Here is a 15,636-nt window from a genome sequence, read left to right as displayed (position 1 = left end):
TCAAGCCGCAATTGATGTTGTTCTTGGTTAAAACTTAGTCCTATGGAATTGCTATTTTATCTACTGTGATGATGTTTCAATCACAACAGACCCTTAATTCTGGTCTGTAGAACTATTAATAAATCTAGAAGGACCAACATCATATTTCTACTGAGGTAACAATAATTCCCACTGAATACAATGGAACTTCCTTCAGCACCAATCAGTACTATATAAAACTAAGCTTTTGAAGTCACCATATGAAGTTTTAGCATGCTGAAGTATACGAAATAATATTCAACCAACATAATCAAGCAATAAAAAAGATTTAAGGTTAATTATAAATTGATATAAAAGTATTCCCCCAACCTATAAAATCCTCAGTGAATGCACTTTTCAAAGAGACAAAGATTAAAAGTATAAATCACAAATAGTTAGTGAAATATTACTATACCGCTCCCCACAAATTCATAAAGTAAAATAAACAAGTCACATGGATATCACCAGGAATTGTCACCGAATACATCATGCTTTATTTTTCCTGCTCAAAGATAAACTGCTATTCTTCATCTTTGTTGGCAACTATTAAATATCAGTGAGAAATTCAAGTATTATAATGTTTATTTTTAATCAAATTCAGAACACTGGGGATTTTAGCTTGAGTGGAGATAAGAGTCAGTCTTCATTTAAAAGGGATGTTTATTTTATGCAGTTCACCATTTAACTATTAAAGCAAAATGCAGTGGAAATGGTTGAGATGCCTCATTTTTAAATATATTTTCCACATCTAGATATTAAAATGTACACTTAATTTGCATTTATCCTTCATAGTAGACAGTTATGCCCATACAAAATTAAGATACTGATAAATACCTTTATCTCTCGCTCTGTATGTGTGTGTGAGTGAGAGAGAGAGAGAGAGAGAGGGAAAGAGAGAAATGTTTTGACTATCTCTGTTCAGTAATTCTCCCATGGAGAAAAGAATCAACTAACAAATGTCTATTTTAAAGTAGAAAAACTTGTTTGCAAATCCATTTCAGATTATCACAAATACCACATTTATGCCAAAAAAAATTATAGGCCAGGTGTGGCACCTAGACAATACCAAAACAATAAGCCAAAGCAAATGCTAACTAGAAGACTATGTATCTGTGTTTCCAGGATTATGCTTCTTCTTCTTTTAGTATCTCACTGTTAGTGATTCGATCTCCTGTCTCCTCATCCTCCTGAGTGGCCCTACAATTACTTGTAGCATGGTTTTTTTTATTGCCCGCTCCCTAGGTTTCCCTGATAGGTATTTATTTAGTTTATTCCAAATTTATTTATTTATTTGCTTATCTGTGAGGGCCTGCAGTGAGGTAGGGTATTGAGGGGACAGGTGGGAGGAGGGAGATGTGAACTGATCCAGGACAAGATCAATTACTATTTTTCATCTTTGACAAAGTAATTAAGGCTGTAGTGACTTGTTAATTCAGCCTCAATGGCTGCTGCAGTGATAGATGCAAATTTACAATCAGTTCTGCTTCAGCGTAGGGAAAATGATTATCCACTGCAAACAGGAGGCCAGAGAGTAGGGAATCACTCCAGAGGGACCTGTTTCCTTTTTTTAAAGAGTGTGCAGGCACTGCTTTGGAGTGGGGGGAGGGATGTATGATGGAGAGGAGGGTTTGAGAAAGAAAATGGGTGAGAGAGAGAAAAAAAAAGAATAGAAAGAGGTCAGAAGGAGAGAATAGCAATGCACATTTATCTCTCATACTCACTCATGAAGAGGGTGAGGGTAAATGATTAGTGTGCACCATAACTGAAGCCAGCGCCAGGTCAGGGCTCTGCATAGGATAAGCTCTGTTGAGCTTTGACAGGGTTTTGCATTGTGAATTGAACGAAGAGCCTGGAGAGCCTTCTGATCACATTTGGGGCAACTTTAGCTTCATAAATTTCTTTGTGCTATACATATGAACATAGTCTGATGGAATGGTTGCCTTCTAAAACACCATTTCATTTATTTCTATGTTTTACAGTCACCCAATAGCTAGAGATCTTTAGCTAATGTCAAGATTTTTAAAAATATCACAACACTGAAAGAAGTGCAGAGAGAGAGAGAGAGAGAGAGAGGGAGGAGGGAGGGGGGAGAGAGAGAACAGGAACAAACCAGAGATATACCCTTATTCCCATCAGGCCTATTTATTATATTTATTTTAAAGCATCTATGCATTTTTTCTGAACAATGAATCATTTAAAGTAAAGGTAGGAAATCTAACATGCATACCTGTTTGCAAGTGACTTCTAGACTTCAAGTGACTGGAAATATTGACTACTTAAAATTCCCCAGTGGGCCAAATTCCCATAATGGGGGTTGAGGAGTATGGCTTCTAAAGCCCTTTTAGGACCACCCAAAGTTGGGGGAGAAGTTCAAAATTTTAGCTGGGGCAGAAAAAGGATACATGGCTCTGAAACTTCAACACATGCACAATTACAACAAAGGGAAAATTATTTAAAAGCAAAACAAGTATTACTTAGAACAAAGCCAAAACAGCATTTAAATCCATTATTAAAGTCTAGGAAGAAACAATGCAGTTTTTATACTATGCAATGTTGGAGGCAACCATGCTTCCTTCAGCTAATGAGTTCCTATGACAGGTTGGATTCCAGCAAAAAGCCCAAGTCATCTAATCCTCCATGATGTCCAGAAGATTTTTGGTGAATGATGTATAGATGAGGTGCAAATTTTCAAATAAGCTGACTCCACCTGGCTTAAATTTCTGTCTTAAACAATCGAAGACAATCTGTCCTCAAAACTTTGTCTGATGTATCACTTGGTACTTTAATAACCATAATATCATTTATTAAATTTATATGGTCCTTGAGTCCTTGCTTCTCTTGCTATTGCTTTAATAAGCAAACCCTGTCACAAGGTTTGATTTTTATTTGTAACCTTAGAACAAACAGGAGACCTTTGGTTAATTTCTCTACTATTTCTACAGCTTTTGGGTTGATGTTAGAGTTAGGATGTGTGTGTGTAGTGGGGGGAACAGGATATGTGAAATGGGGGGAGTAGATTGGATCATAGTTAATATTAGATGAGGTTCAAGTTCCATGAAAATCTCCCACACATGAAATTCTGGTAATTCTCTTTCATTCTGTCCTTTGAAGATTGGATGTGCTTCACTATCATAGTGTATCTTTCCAATTTTTTCCCCTTCTAAGCATCTCTGCTCACATCCACATCATTTTTTAAGCAAAGCTATATTTAGACCAAAGCTCTTCTCCAAAGCTCTGGGAAAGTCAAGGCTATAAATCAAGAAGCAAAAGCTGGGGCTTAATCTAAACGTAAGGGCAAACCACTTATAAAAAAGTTGCTTATAAAACACACAAGGACTTGTCCATACAGACACAAGGAGTCAAGTCTCAAAAGCACGATTTGTAATAATAAACCTTGCTTAAACACTCTTTTTAGATACTCCCTTTTTTGTCGCTTCATACCATAAAACCAGAGGCTGTATCAACTTGCATTCCAACAAATGAGCAAGACCAGGCAAAAAAGCCAAAAACAAAGTAAGCATATTTAAAATATATATGATCAATATGATAGATTACTCTTAACATTTGATATTTTTTCTCTTCCTGTCATTTAAAAGCGGTTATATATCACTCATGGCAATTTAGGGAAGTGCTCTGAGTCTCAGGGCTGTCAAGAGATCCAACTTGTGTGTCTCCAACATAACACCCAAGAAGAAGTCTTCTGAGTGAACCGCAGGTGATCTCTCTCAGCGTCAGCTGTCTGTTGTGGTCAACTTCTGCCCTACATTCCTAAGGCAGGCAGTATCACCTGAGCATCCCCACCTCTCTCTTTCTCTCTCTCAAGAGCAATTTGCACCCCTTTCGACGGGAGGCGCCCATTTTTCTATTTTCAAGAGCACTGCAGACACCGGGTGCCTTTCACAGCACATGTAAGGTCACTGCTGCTGAAACAGCAGACAGGCCCGGCTATGGTGCAGATCCCCCACTGGGAGAATGTGGAGAGAATGACCGTCCCTTTTCTACTCTAACTATCCCAGGTCACCCCGCAGCCTTGCAGTCGACGAGGCACCCCCATCCCATCAAAAACTGGGGGCACCCCTCTCGCAGCTGAGGGACTAAAACCCTAAATCAGAGCTAGTCAGCCTGTTCCCTCCCCCTCCCCACCCGGCGCCTTTCCAAAGCGCGCCAAAGAGCATGCGCCCGCCTCCTGGTCGTCCATCTTCGAGAAGAAGGCTCTGGAGGAGGAGAGGTGGAGGGAGGAGTTGGCGGATGGGGCCGACGGGACGACTCGCAGGAAAGCTCGGGAGCGCCGACAAGAAATCCCTCCCGTCCCCGCGCCTTCTCTTACTGCTCCTCTGCCTGTTTGGCGGCCAGGCCAGGAGGGCCAGCTTCTTTTTCCCGGCGTGGTGGATTCGGCGCGGGAGTTTTGCGCTCTCAAACTTCACGCGCCCTAGTTCCAGCCGCAGGATCCTGAGTCACTGCCGCGCCAGCCGCTTCATCCCCGCGCCTCCTCCCGAGCCCGGCCCCGAGGCGAAATGTGCTCAAAGGTCCGGGGAAGTCATCCATCCCCCCTCACTACCTTCCTCCTTTTGCGGGACGCGCAGCTTTGCGCAGATCCGCCAAAGGCTTGAAAGTCCCCTTCCAGCCTTCTCGGCTCTGAAGCTTAACTCGGGAGCTGGCAAGGATGACGCGTGTTCGAGACCCCCCCCTTTCCCGCCCCTCTTCGCAGCGCAGATGCCCGCCCTTATTGCCCTCAAAAGGAAGAAAGGTTTAAAAATGGGGGGAGGGATAAATCTCCCGAAAGGGTTGTGGAGAGAGTTAAAGGGGGAAAAAAAGGCTTTGCCAGCCTCTTATAACGCGCCTTCAAATCGAAAAGATCATGGGAAATGAAAATGACCACTTTAATCAATGTGACACGAGGACATCTCGGAGAACTGGAAGGAAGAAGAGGGTTGTGTTGTTTCTTTTTACAAGAATCTGCAGAATGTATTGTTTCTGAACTTAGACGCAACGTCCCCCAATGGGATCAAAACAGAAAACAATATTTCAGTGATAATAATCATGTTTTTCCCCCACCCATATTTATGAAGCACTCTTTGCCTTGAGTTTAATTTGCAGCCGGAATATATGGGTGGGCTTGGACTTTCTGACTATAAATAGAAGGGTAGTGTGACGGAAAGGGATAACTACATTCGTGCTGATGTAACCTTGCCTAGGAAAATAAATTCTGCCTTATTTTTAAATTAAGCCTCCAAGCAGTTATGTGAATGATCAGTCAGCAATAAGTCCCATTCTATTCAATGGAGCGTCGTCCTAGGTAAATTGTGCAGACGCTTGCAAATACAAACTTAACACTCTCTCTTGACTGTAAAAAAAAAAAAAAAAAGACGATGCCCTTGAGAAAAACATTTTACAATTGATTTCTACTTCAGTCGTTAATTCGTATATTCTTTTGCATTATTGAGGTCTCTGGAGTTAACTTCGGTTAATCCAAAAACCATCAGAAAGCCTTGCGCACTTTAAAAGCTAGCAGTCCAGCTTTTATGGATCATGAGCCACTTCATCAGGTGCCTCTAAGGACAAGAATTGTTTCACGAAAGTCAATGTCGTCATTAGCTTGCGATGCTTTTTTTTAATAAGATGCATCACTTATTTGGCTGTTATTATAGTTAGAAACTTAGAACAAGGGCACCAACAAAATAGATTCCAGTGCTTGAACTGAACAAAAGGAACAACTAACTAAATTCCTTGCCATTGAAGGAGATGAGCAAATGTAAAAAAATCATGTTTTAGAGTCTATGAATCTGTATCTTATAGAATGAGACACATCGGCATATTTTTTTCTTTTTATAAATGAAGATCCTTCCAACAAAATTTGTCTTTTAGATTGGTGACTTGTCAAGTTTTGTTTAGCTCCTGTATGTAAAGGAATTGCTCTACCTTGGGGAGAGAGAGATGGAACTGAGAGATAGGCAGAGCAAGGAAGGATCTCTGGGCTGTGCAAACCCCCTCCCCCCATACTGAAGGACAGCAGAGACATTGGTTACAATTCCACTCAGGCTCAAAACTCTGAAATATTATTTTGAAATATTAAGCCACACAATTGTTTACTTTCCTGGTTTTATTGGTTGTTCTTGTGAGCCAGCTAGGATTATTATGCACAAGATAAGTGACTTTTATGAACAAACAAATAAATATAAAACTAATCCAGGGTATATTTAATGCATTAAAGTTTTTAAGAATATTTGTAATATTTGTAATGATAATGATTTTTTAAAATATTTATTGTTTTATTTTTGTTATGCCCCACCTAGAGTCATTAGCTGTGAGATGAGAAGCTACATAATTGGATGGATGGATGGATGGATGGATGGATGGATGGATGGATAGATAGATAGATAGATAGATAGATAGATAGATAGATAGATAGATAGATAGATAGATAGATACTGTAAGCTTAATATGATACATTTTACGAAAGTTTGCAAATGTCCACATTCCAACACTTCCTTATCTGGATAAGTAATGTCCTTTCCTCCTGAAATAATTTCTAACTAAGTGAATATAGGATAAAGAGTTTAACTTAGTGGACATTCATTTTAAAAATTAAAAAAACAGCTATGTTTAAAAACAAGATAAAAGAGTGTAGTTCTTTCCCTACCTACCTTCACAGTGCGTAATATAGATATACATGTGTACATTTTTAGAGATAGAAACGTTATTTCATCATCATCTTAAGTTTCTCTAAGTAGGTTCTATTCTGTTACTGCAAGGTAGGTTTCAAAGAAGATGTGAACTAGGAGAAGAGGTTTGAAATACCCACTTCCATGTAACAAAATGGGTGCTGGATGAGGTGAATCTAAAAGCTTCATTATACTACAATTTTGTAATTGTTTTACAAAGTAGCCTTTGTGATTGATGAGTTACAATGAGTACACATAAAACAATGAGTACTCTTCATATACAGAGGCGACAAAGTATGTCCATGAGTTGTCTAAGGAGCTACCGCCTTCCAATAAATAGGCTTGTTGGAACTTCTCAAAAGCCATCCAGTCACATTTCTCTCATTGTTTAAAAAGCATCTGTAAATCTGAAAGGTGTTTGGTTGTTTAAAACACATCATACAGTATGTGTATTTTTAAAATACATCGATACTAGTATTCACGTAAGGTACACACAAATAATACACAAGAGACAAAAATCCACGTTTCAAAGATTGACTCTTGTCCCGTTGAAATCAATAGGATCACCCCACTGAAATCAACTAGGGCTTGATCAAGTTCATAGTTCTAGTTCCTAAGCCAACCATTTAACCATTTGTTGGTACATGTATTGCACAGAAATTTACAATTAAAGTTCGTGCTGCTGTTAATTGCAGTTTCCTAATGGGTGGCCAATTTCAAGGACATTTTAGGGATCTCCCAGGATCTACAACATCTGTCCTGGGTTATCAAGTCGGAGTTTCATGCAGAGGTTACAGTTGCTTTGTTTGCTGTTATTGCCTGCTTTACTTACACATCCATACAACTTATGAGTCCATGAAGAAATCTTGCTTAAAGATATTCCCCGGAGTATGCAGGCTGGGCATTCTAGGTTTTTTGAGTCCCAACCCAATTTGAGGGGTTATGTTGGGGAAGTCTGGTCATGTGGCATCAAGCTTCCTAATATACCACTTAACAAATTCAACCCTTAACATCACTTTTTAACTTTTTAATAGAGCAATCCAATACTAGTTTGCTCTTTTAAAGAAAGGATTTAGTGTTTCAGTCTGAAAATTCTCACTCAGCAGCGTGTGTGTGTACGTGCGCGCGTTCGTCTATGTGTGTGCTCGTGTGTGTCCGGAGGAATATTTCTCCTAACATTTCTATGTACTAAAAATAATCTCGACGAAAATAAATATTTCTGTGGGCACGCGGTAAATTTCGTCTAGGTGTCGGGTCTCCCGCGGCATTTTTGGCGAACAAAGGTCCAGAAAGGGGGGAAACCTTTCACTTTCCAGAAGAACCGTGACATTAAATTAAAACGCCGCTGTTGACAGATGAAAGGCAGGAAAAGGCGGCGAACCGGGTCTTTCGGAGAGGCGGTAGAGGAGCTACTGACTGGAGGCGGGAGCGGTGCGTTAACGAGGGAGAAGACTTCTATCGCTCCTGTTTGCGCGTTGGGTGCAATAGGACGTGTTTCTCACATGTTCTTTTTCTAATTAACCACACACGCGCGCACACGGCTTTCGCTGGGCTTGGCTTAGCAAAGTCTCACCCCCTCCTTCCCCCTGAGTCACACCAAGCACGCCATCCCAACTGCTGTCTGACTGACAGCTAGCTTGCGCGTCTGTTCCTGTTGCCGCTTTAAAAATTCGAATCCGAGGGTAATGATTTATCAAACTCTGATTATCAAAAAAATGTCATAGGAAGGGCACCTTGCTATGCACTGACGCAAACCCAGTCTTTCTCACGAAGCTATAGAAAGCTTTGCTCTTAACGGAGCAAATTTCACTCTACCATTTCGCCCCAGCTGCAGTCTTTTACCTCTGCAAGATTTTGTCCGATGCTATTGTAAATATGGTAAGTGGGCTTTATTTTTCAATCCTTCTTTTTTGGGGGGAGCCTCGAGCTGGGGGAAAAAGGGTATTTTACTTGTAATCTTGCTGATGGTTCCATATTGTTGCGGGTTAAAAGTAGTTAGAAATTAAGGCTTGGTAAAAATGTACCGAGCGGAAGTCAGCCTGTAACGCTATGAGCACTGTCCAGGGTCCTGAAAAACCAAACTCCGCTGAAGATATTGTTATGTAGATACATCGTTTGGTGTCTGCTACTTTCTGGACCTGCGTTTGCTGACTGTGTGAAATTTGTTTGGAGGGAGGGGTCGATTCAAAAGTGGGAAGAATATGAATTCTGCTTTTACAGATGCTTTTCAAAGAAAAAACCCATTGTCTAAGCAAAAATGTTTCTGAACAAAATGTTATAGAGCTGCAAAGATTTATGTATGGACTAAAATTGTTTACTAGGGTAGACAATCAAAGCATAGATTGGAGAATGTGGCCCAATTTTATAATTCTACATATGCAATCCTATTCTTACCCAGCTTGAGATTCTCAGAATACCTACTGAGAAAAAAAAATCCCATTAAATTACAATCTGTTTGGAGTAACGGAATATGAGAAAATGTAATTCAGTATTTTTATGCTTCTCGTGCTCCTCCCCCATCAGTATAAGTATGTGTGTGTGTGGGGGGGCAAGGTTGGGAATATTTAGAAACCAGTATTATTGAATTTCTCTATATGTCGTTAGCTGCATATAGGGTAGTTCGGCTTTATCTCCCACCCCCCTCCAGCTCAAAGCTAGTATGCACTGCTGAAGACAGAAAGGAAATGAGGCGTAAAATTAAAGATATTTTTTTTCTACAATGGGGCAAGGAGAGGGGAGCATTTTTCAGTCGTGACAAGAAAATAAAAAAGGTTTGCAAGGAGAGAGCTGGGGGCGATGGTGTTTCCTACTCCGGAAATGTGGGGCTGCAGGGGAAGAAACGATTTTAGGTTACGGTGTGAAATGGAATCTGCCGCAGCGTCTCCTTGATGCCTTAAGCAGCGCAACCTTCATATGAATTCTTCAAGAAACTTTCTTTGAGCAACAGAGCCGATGGGGGGCAGCCGTTCGTTTCTTCTTATTGTCACTCTGCTCTTGCAGGATTACGCCTATCCCAAGGAGATGAGCGAGCAGCTGGTTCAGAGCCCTGAGGTGGTCGCGCCTGGGGCACTGGAGAGGGCAGGGATCCACAGAAACAGCCCCGAAACCGAGCAGCCGCAGAACTTCCAGTCTCAAGTCCCCCCTCAGCTGGCTAAAGTGGGCACAGCTCTCTCAGGCGACATTCACCCTTTGCCCTCCGACGAAGGGCAACCCCACGAGATCGAGCGCACCAAAGTTGGGATCGGCAAAGTCGCCTCGGCACAAGCCGGCAAAGACCCCTACGATCTTTGCACGCTCAAGAATGCCCCCTGCGCAGGGAACACTGCACCAGCTAACATTGCCCCCTGCAAAATCGCCCCCTTGCAGAGCGCCGTTGGCCCGGCTAATCAAAATCTTGGTAAGAGCCTGGTGGAGCCAAACAATACCAAGGTCGGCTGGGTGAACATGAGCCAGAGCACCGTGGTGTTGGGTACAGATGGAATCGCATCTGTTCTGCCTGGCACCGTCACCGAGGTGAGTTGGTCCCCCCATCCCATGTACGCTGCTCGGTCTCTTTCAGAATGCAAGCAGGGGCTCCTTACTCACGGAAAGACCCTGACGCCACAAAAATCAACTCTCCCGGCATCTTTAAATCATTAGCACCAGCCGGCCCCTTAATTTCAGAAGTGCTTGGCTACCGTCGTTGTCAAACAGTCCTGCGGTCTGGAGCTTAGGGGGTGTGTAGGTCAACAATTCTCAATTCGGGATAGGCCCGTTTAAAACAATTCAAAATTGAGATTGGCGAGGAGCGACCCTGAAAAAGTAAATCAAGGCTAGCATCTTGCGTGCCTCTTCCAATTCAGTTAGGGGAAAGATAGCGGGCGCCGCTGTTCAGGGAGGGAGGGAGGGAGGGAGGAAGGAAGGAAGGAAGGAAGGAAGGAAGGAAGGAAGGAAGGAAGGAAGGAAGGAAGGAAGGAAGGAAGGAAGGAAGGAAGGAAAGAAGGAAGGAAGGAAGGAAGGAAGGAAGGAAGGAAGGAAGGAAGGAAATCTTCAAACGGTAAAAGATGTTTCAGGTGGTGTATTTTATGTCCCTAATAACCACATAAACTAGATTGGGAAGGAAAAGACTGGGTCAAAGTCACCCTGTAAGGATTCAAGGTTAACTTCAATTTGAGAGCTCTGGCTTCATGCTGCGTGCGAAAGCCGTTGGGCGAGTTGCTAGAGTTGTCTTAAAAGTGCCAGCCCAGCAATGGGAACAAGGCATTAGAAAAAAGCGCCTTCGGGGGAAATTAACTCCAAGAAGAGTTTGCCACGCTGCCTTCCGTGTTCCAGAATTGCGCTGCTTTGCACGGAAGGCCGCCGGTAAAACCAGGCGAGAGCGAGGTCGGGCAGGTTACCCTTTGGGATTCTGCCTGTCTGTTGGCCTGCCTGGCCCCCGATCCCAGCACAATGGAAAAAACTACCCAACCAAAAAAGCCTACGGGACTAACCCGCCTCCTGAAGTCCCCAGTGGCCCAAGCTGGGCGATCAATCACTTCAGTTCAGACAGTTTAATCGTTACTCCGAGTCAGTCAGCGCGCAAAACTCTGACGCTGAGGCGGGCTGCAGAAATAGGGTTCCGGGCCGCCACTGCGGAGCACCTGATCCCTTCGCTGAGCAGCGGCCGCTCGGGAGCTCCAGCGCTTAAGGAAGCGAAGCGCTCCGGTCGTATTCTGCTTAAGCCTTCTCAAGTTGGAACCTGCTCAATTGGCTGGGAGTGATGGAGGTTGTAGTCCGATCCCTCTGGAGAGCATTGCACTTAAGAAAGCGAAAGTCTCCGTTTACCCCAAAGGACTACTACTTCTGGTCTTTGCACAGAACTGGCCGTGGGGATTTTCTTCTTCCGGCCTTTGGAAGCAAGTTAAGTGGAAAGGTATTAAAGCGTTGCACAGTTGGGGGGCCCTAGTATTTAGGGGGCGGCTTTGCTTTTTTGCAGGGAGAAAGCCAAGTGCCTGGAAGGGCCGTTGAAGATAGCGTTGGTACAGGTTCATCACCTCAAGTGAAGCTTCTCTCTGGCCCCAACCACGGTTAGGTAGTATTGGTGGACAAATCAGGACATCGCCAGCCCTTAAGATAGGAAAATACAAGCTCAGAGGGAACTGGATTGGTAAAAAATATTTTTTTTCAACAAATATCTGGGCAGATGAACTGTAACCCTCTTCTCTGGCTTCCGCTTAACCTTCCAGTGCTTATTTCCCTCCTATGATTGAGAGAAGGAGAAATATTTTCTGTGGCTGTTTTCTCATTTCAGGACCTTAGCAAAACGAGGCAGCTTCTCTGTCGCTCACCTGGTTGGTATCGAATTGGAACATGCCCTTCAATTAATAAGGGTTACTGATTTAACCTCTGGGATGAAGGTATAAGAGTAAACACATCGTTCTCAAAAAAAAAAAAAAAAAAAAGGTTCTCCCTTAACTCCCAAGAACCTTAACTAAGAGGATTCAATACCAGTGAGGAAAACAAATCAAAAAGAAATGTTCACATTCGTTGAATTAGGAGGATCTCCCTGGGTTATACCATATTTAACAACTGCAGAGAGCCAGCAGGCAAAGTGCCTTGTTTGGAAATCAATGAGCTGAATTCCTGCAGGGTTTACACACACACACACACACCCAATAGAGGTTGCAACTTGAACCCCTGCTGCCTATCAAAAGCACCCTGGAAAACAGCCAACCTATTCTCCCTGCCCTCCCAGCCCCCTAGTTTAAGGTGTTGAGAATCCAATCTGCCCGATTCCTGACCCTCACCGTCAGCAGAATTTATGTTTCGGAGCCAAGTTCTCTGGAAGTGTACAGCAAATATGATTGAGTTCACATTTTCTTGATTTACTTAAAAAGGGAGGACAAGCCATTGGTCCTTGTGCACAAGTTTCTGAAAAACAGAAGTGGAGCAGACGCTTTGGAAGAATTATGCCAAGAATCCACCAACCTATTTACAGTTTTACCCTGTGAAGCAGAGGTGGTATTCAGCAGGTTCTGACCAGTTCTGGAGAACTGGTAGCAGAAAATTTGAGTAGTTCAGAGAACGGGCAAATACCCCCTCTGACTGGAGATTTTACAGTATCCTTCCCCTGCTATGCCCACCAAGCCATGCCCACAGAACCAGTAGTAAAAAAAAAAATGAATTCCACCACTGCTATGAAGGCAGGGGAGTTGGTTAAAAGAACACGTGTGCCCATTCAGTTCTATGCTTTTTCTTTTCCAAAAGGAGGACTCTTATGGGCATGTCAAACTGAGGCTGTGCCGGTTAGCTGGCTTCAGTAAATCTATAGCCAGATTAAGAAAACATACTCTGAAACATCAGGTACAGAATTCCATGTAGAATGGTGTTTGGCACTCTGCAGTAACCTGCCAAAATCTTTAATTCTTTGAGCATGGCCAAACCATGATTTATAGTCCAGTCTCCTTAATTTTAGTGAAAGGGATTACAGCCAAGTCCAGCTCTTCAGAATGCTTGGGTTCATTCCTTTCCAACAGATTTATCTTTGGGTCATTTGTCGGAACACTAGAATACACTAGGTTGATAATCCTGTGAGTTGTGCCAAGCTAAATAGTTGGGTTAGTTCAATCCAATTAATCACCGGGTTGGGACTAGTCAGTGGTATTGAATGCAGCAGCCACAGAGCCATAAGACGCTTATTTATATCATAAGACAAAGCACGCCTTCAGATTTCAGATAGCTGTTTCTTGAGTCAATGTATTATTGTAGTTATTATTATTTTCTCTCTGCAGCAGGAGGACGATGAAGGAGATGAAAATAAAGCCCGGGGCAATTGGTCTAGCAAGCTGGACTTCATCCTCTCCATGGTGGGTTATGCAGTAGGGCTGGGCAATGTCTGGAGGTTCCCGTACCTGGCCTTTAAGAATGGGGGAGGTATGGATTTTCCACTCTTTTTACCTCGTGCAGCTCAGAAAGGGGATACCCCGCAAGTCAGTTGAACTTAAACTGGTGGGAGGGTTGGCTTGAACCTAAACTCACCAGTTTCACTATTTTTGGGGTTGGGGTTGGGCTTGTAGTTAGCATATTAACAGGAAAGATTGGGAGGGGGTGGGGAGAGGAAAAAAAGGGACTGGCCATTTCCTTTATAGGAATGTATAGTGTCATTCAACAAAGGGACAATCTCTCAGCAATGATGAAGGGGTTATAGTCCCACAAAAATGATTGGATGACACTATAAAGGTAGGTAAAACTCAAGGAAACTCTTGGTGAGGTCAGGACATGCTTGGAATTCCCAGCAGTTGTCCAACCAAAATCGACTCAACAGCCAACACCCACTCAGTGCTGCCACCCAGCCAAGCAGGTGGAACTACACTACAATAACCTTACAATAACTCACAAACTTTGTCCCTCTCCCACTGAATATTTCTTTGCAACCAAGGCAGTCAATATAGACCCATGTCTTTCCATTATAATTATAACCACCACATACCAATGGATTTTAAAATGTAGATACTCAAAGTTAACATGGGTAAAATACAGATTAGAATGCTCCTTGGCATCCTATGGTATAATCAGAATTGCTGAAGGGTGAGCAACAAGAGGAGAATAATGTCCTTGCAGTTTTTTTTTCAGTACAAAAGTGGCACTTCTCATTCACATCAAACATTGCAAACATTGAAAAGTCAACTGGACATGGAATGTAAATGCACCATCTTTCTTACCAGGGACATGTGTGAAAGATTCTTTAGAAGTGTAATTCTAATTCAAGTAACCTGTTCAGAACTATTGGTGACAAATTCTCCAAGGAGAGACAAATAGATTATAAGGACTTCTCACTCCCATCATTTGGGCCCGTGAGAAGCTGATGACAGAAGCTGGTTCTCACTTTGACATGAGCAGCAAAAACTCCTTAGGAACCTTTTCCCCTTCTTCAGTGCGTTCATTCTGAATTAGAAAATAAATTTGCACTAATTTCATTCCTCAGTGAAGGGGGAAATGCTTAAGTGAAGAAGGAACCAATGTAAATTCTGCTAAACTTAATGAGTTTAAGAAATAACAAGATTAGAACTGCTGAAGACTATGGGTTAGGATGGTTATTTATAGTCCAAAAACACAAAGGATTACTTATTTATGTAAATATGCTGTCCATTCCTGTTAGAACAAATTTTACCTTCCTTATAAAGAAAACTCTTGGTTACCATCTAGAGGTTGCCTGACTTTTGGCAGTTCAAATTTGGTAGCCTTATATCAACGTCAGTGCTGCTCACACATTAAGCAATGCATACAGTGGTAATATTAGTTTTCTCTATACATTATAGTTTTAAATAGTTTTGGAGTATGAACACAGAAGTTTCAGGTTTACTTGAAAGAAAATAATACATTTTCCCTGCCAAATATTGGCTTCTTTTCCCACGTTTTCTACAGAAAAAAAATGTTAATGAAGATAAATAAGTTATATGGGATAACTTCAGTGGGAAAAAAAGCTGAACGGTGCAATTTTGCCCATACTTAGCAAGGAATAAATCCCACCGAACGCGTGAGCACATATACAAAGGGTTGCATTGTAGTTATTCTTTCTTTTAAAAAAACCCAACTATTTCCAGTCATTATTAAAGGGTGTAAGGCTTTATTTCTACTATGAACAGAGCAATCGAGAAAATAATACGATATATCTTGGCGTTAAATCTGAAAACCTAGGTCCAGGTACTGTAGAATACGTTTATGGAACAGGCTTCTAATTTAGTGGGGCTGGTCGACAATCATAGCCGAAAAGTCCACTGGCGCAGTAGAAATCCAGTGAATTCGTTGGGTTTAGCGGGGATTGCACGCCAATGTTGCACGGAATGGGACCCGAACTCAGGGACCCCGCGAACCCAGTTGCGAACTTCCCTCCCCTTCGACTTCAAGGCTGAGCCTTTACTCACCTAGTTTGCAAAAACCCTGAGCGTGCAAACTTTTCGTTGATCTTTTTTACTGCTGCTTGGATTTAGATTCGAAG

At 42.3% G+C, this 15,636-nt stretch overlaps 1 protein-coding gene across 1 annotated transcript in view; it reads left to right on the top strand.

Annotated features, from left to right (window-relative positions):
* Window positions 1-9,632: 9,632 nt before the first annotated feature.
* Window positions 9,633-15,636, top strand: part of SLC6A5 (solute carrier family 6 member 5) — a 66,844-nt gene continuing 60,840 nt past the window's right edge. Inside the window, exons 1-2 of the mRNA XM_026664644.2 lie at window positions 9,633-10,193; window positions 13,430-13,571. Of these exons, the coding sequence (XP_026520429.2) occupies window positions 9,633-10,193; window positions 13,430-13,571 (703 nt within the window). The remainder of the gene's footprint in view (window positions 10,194-13,429; window positions 13,572-15,636) is intronic.

This window comes from Notechis scutatus, chromosome 1 (assembly GCF_049901735.1).
Source record: "Notechis scutatus isolate UNSWTSFEM ecotype Mainland chromosome 1, rNotScu1.2, whole genome shotgun sequence".
NCBI classification, from domain to species: Eukaryota; Metazoa; Chordata; class Lepidosauria; order Squamata; family Elapidae; genus Notechis; species Notechis scutatus.
This window is presented reverse-complemented; position numbering and strand designations above follow the sequence as displayed.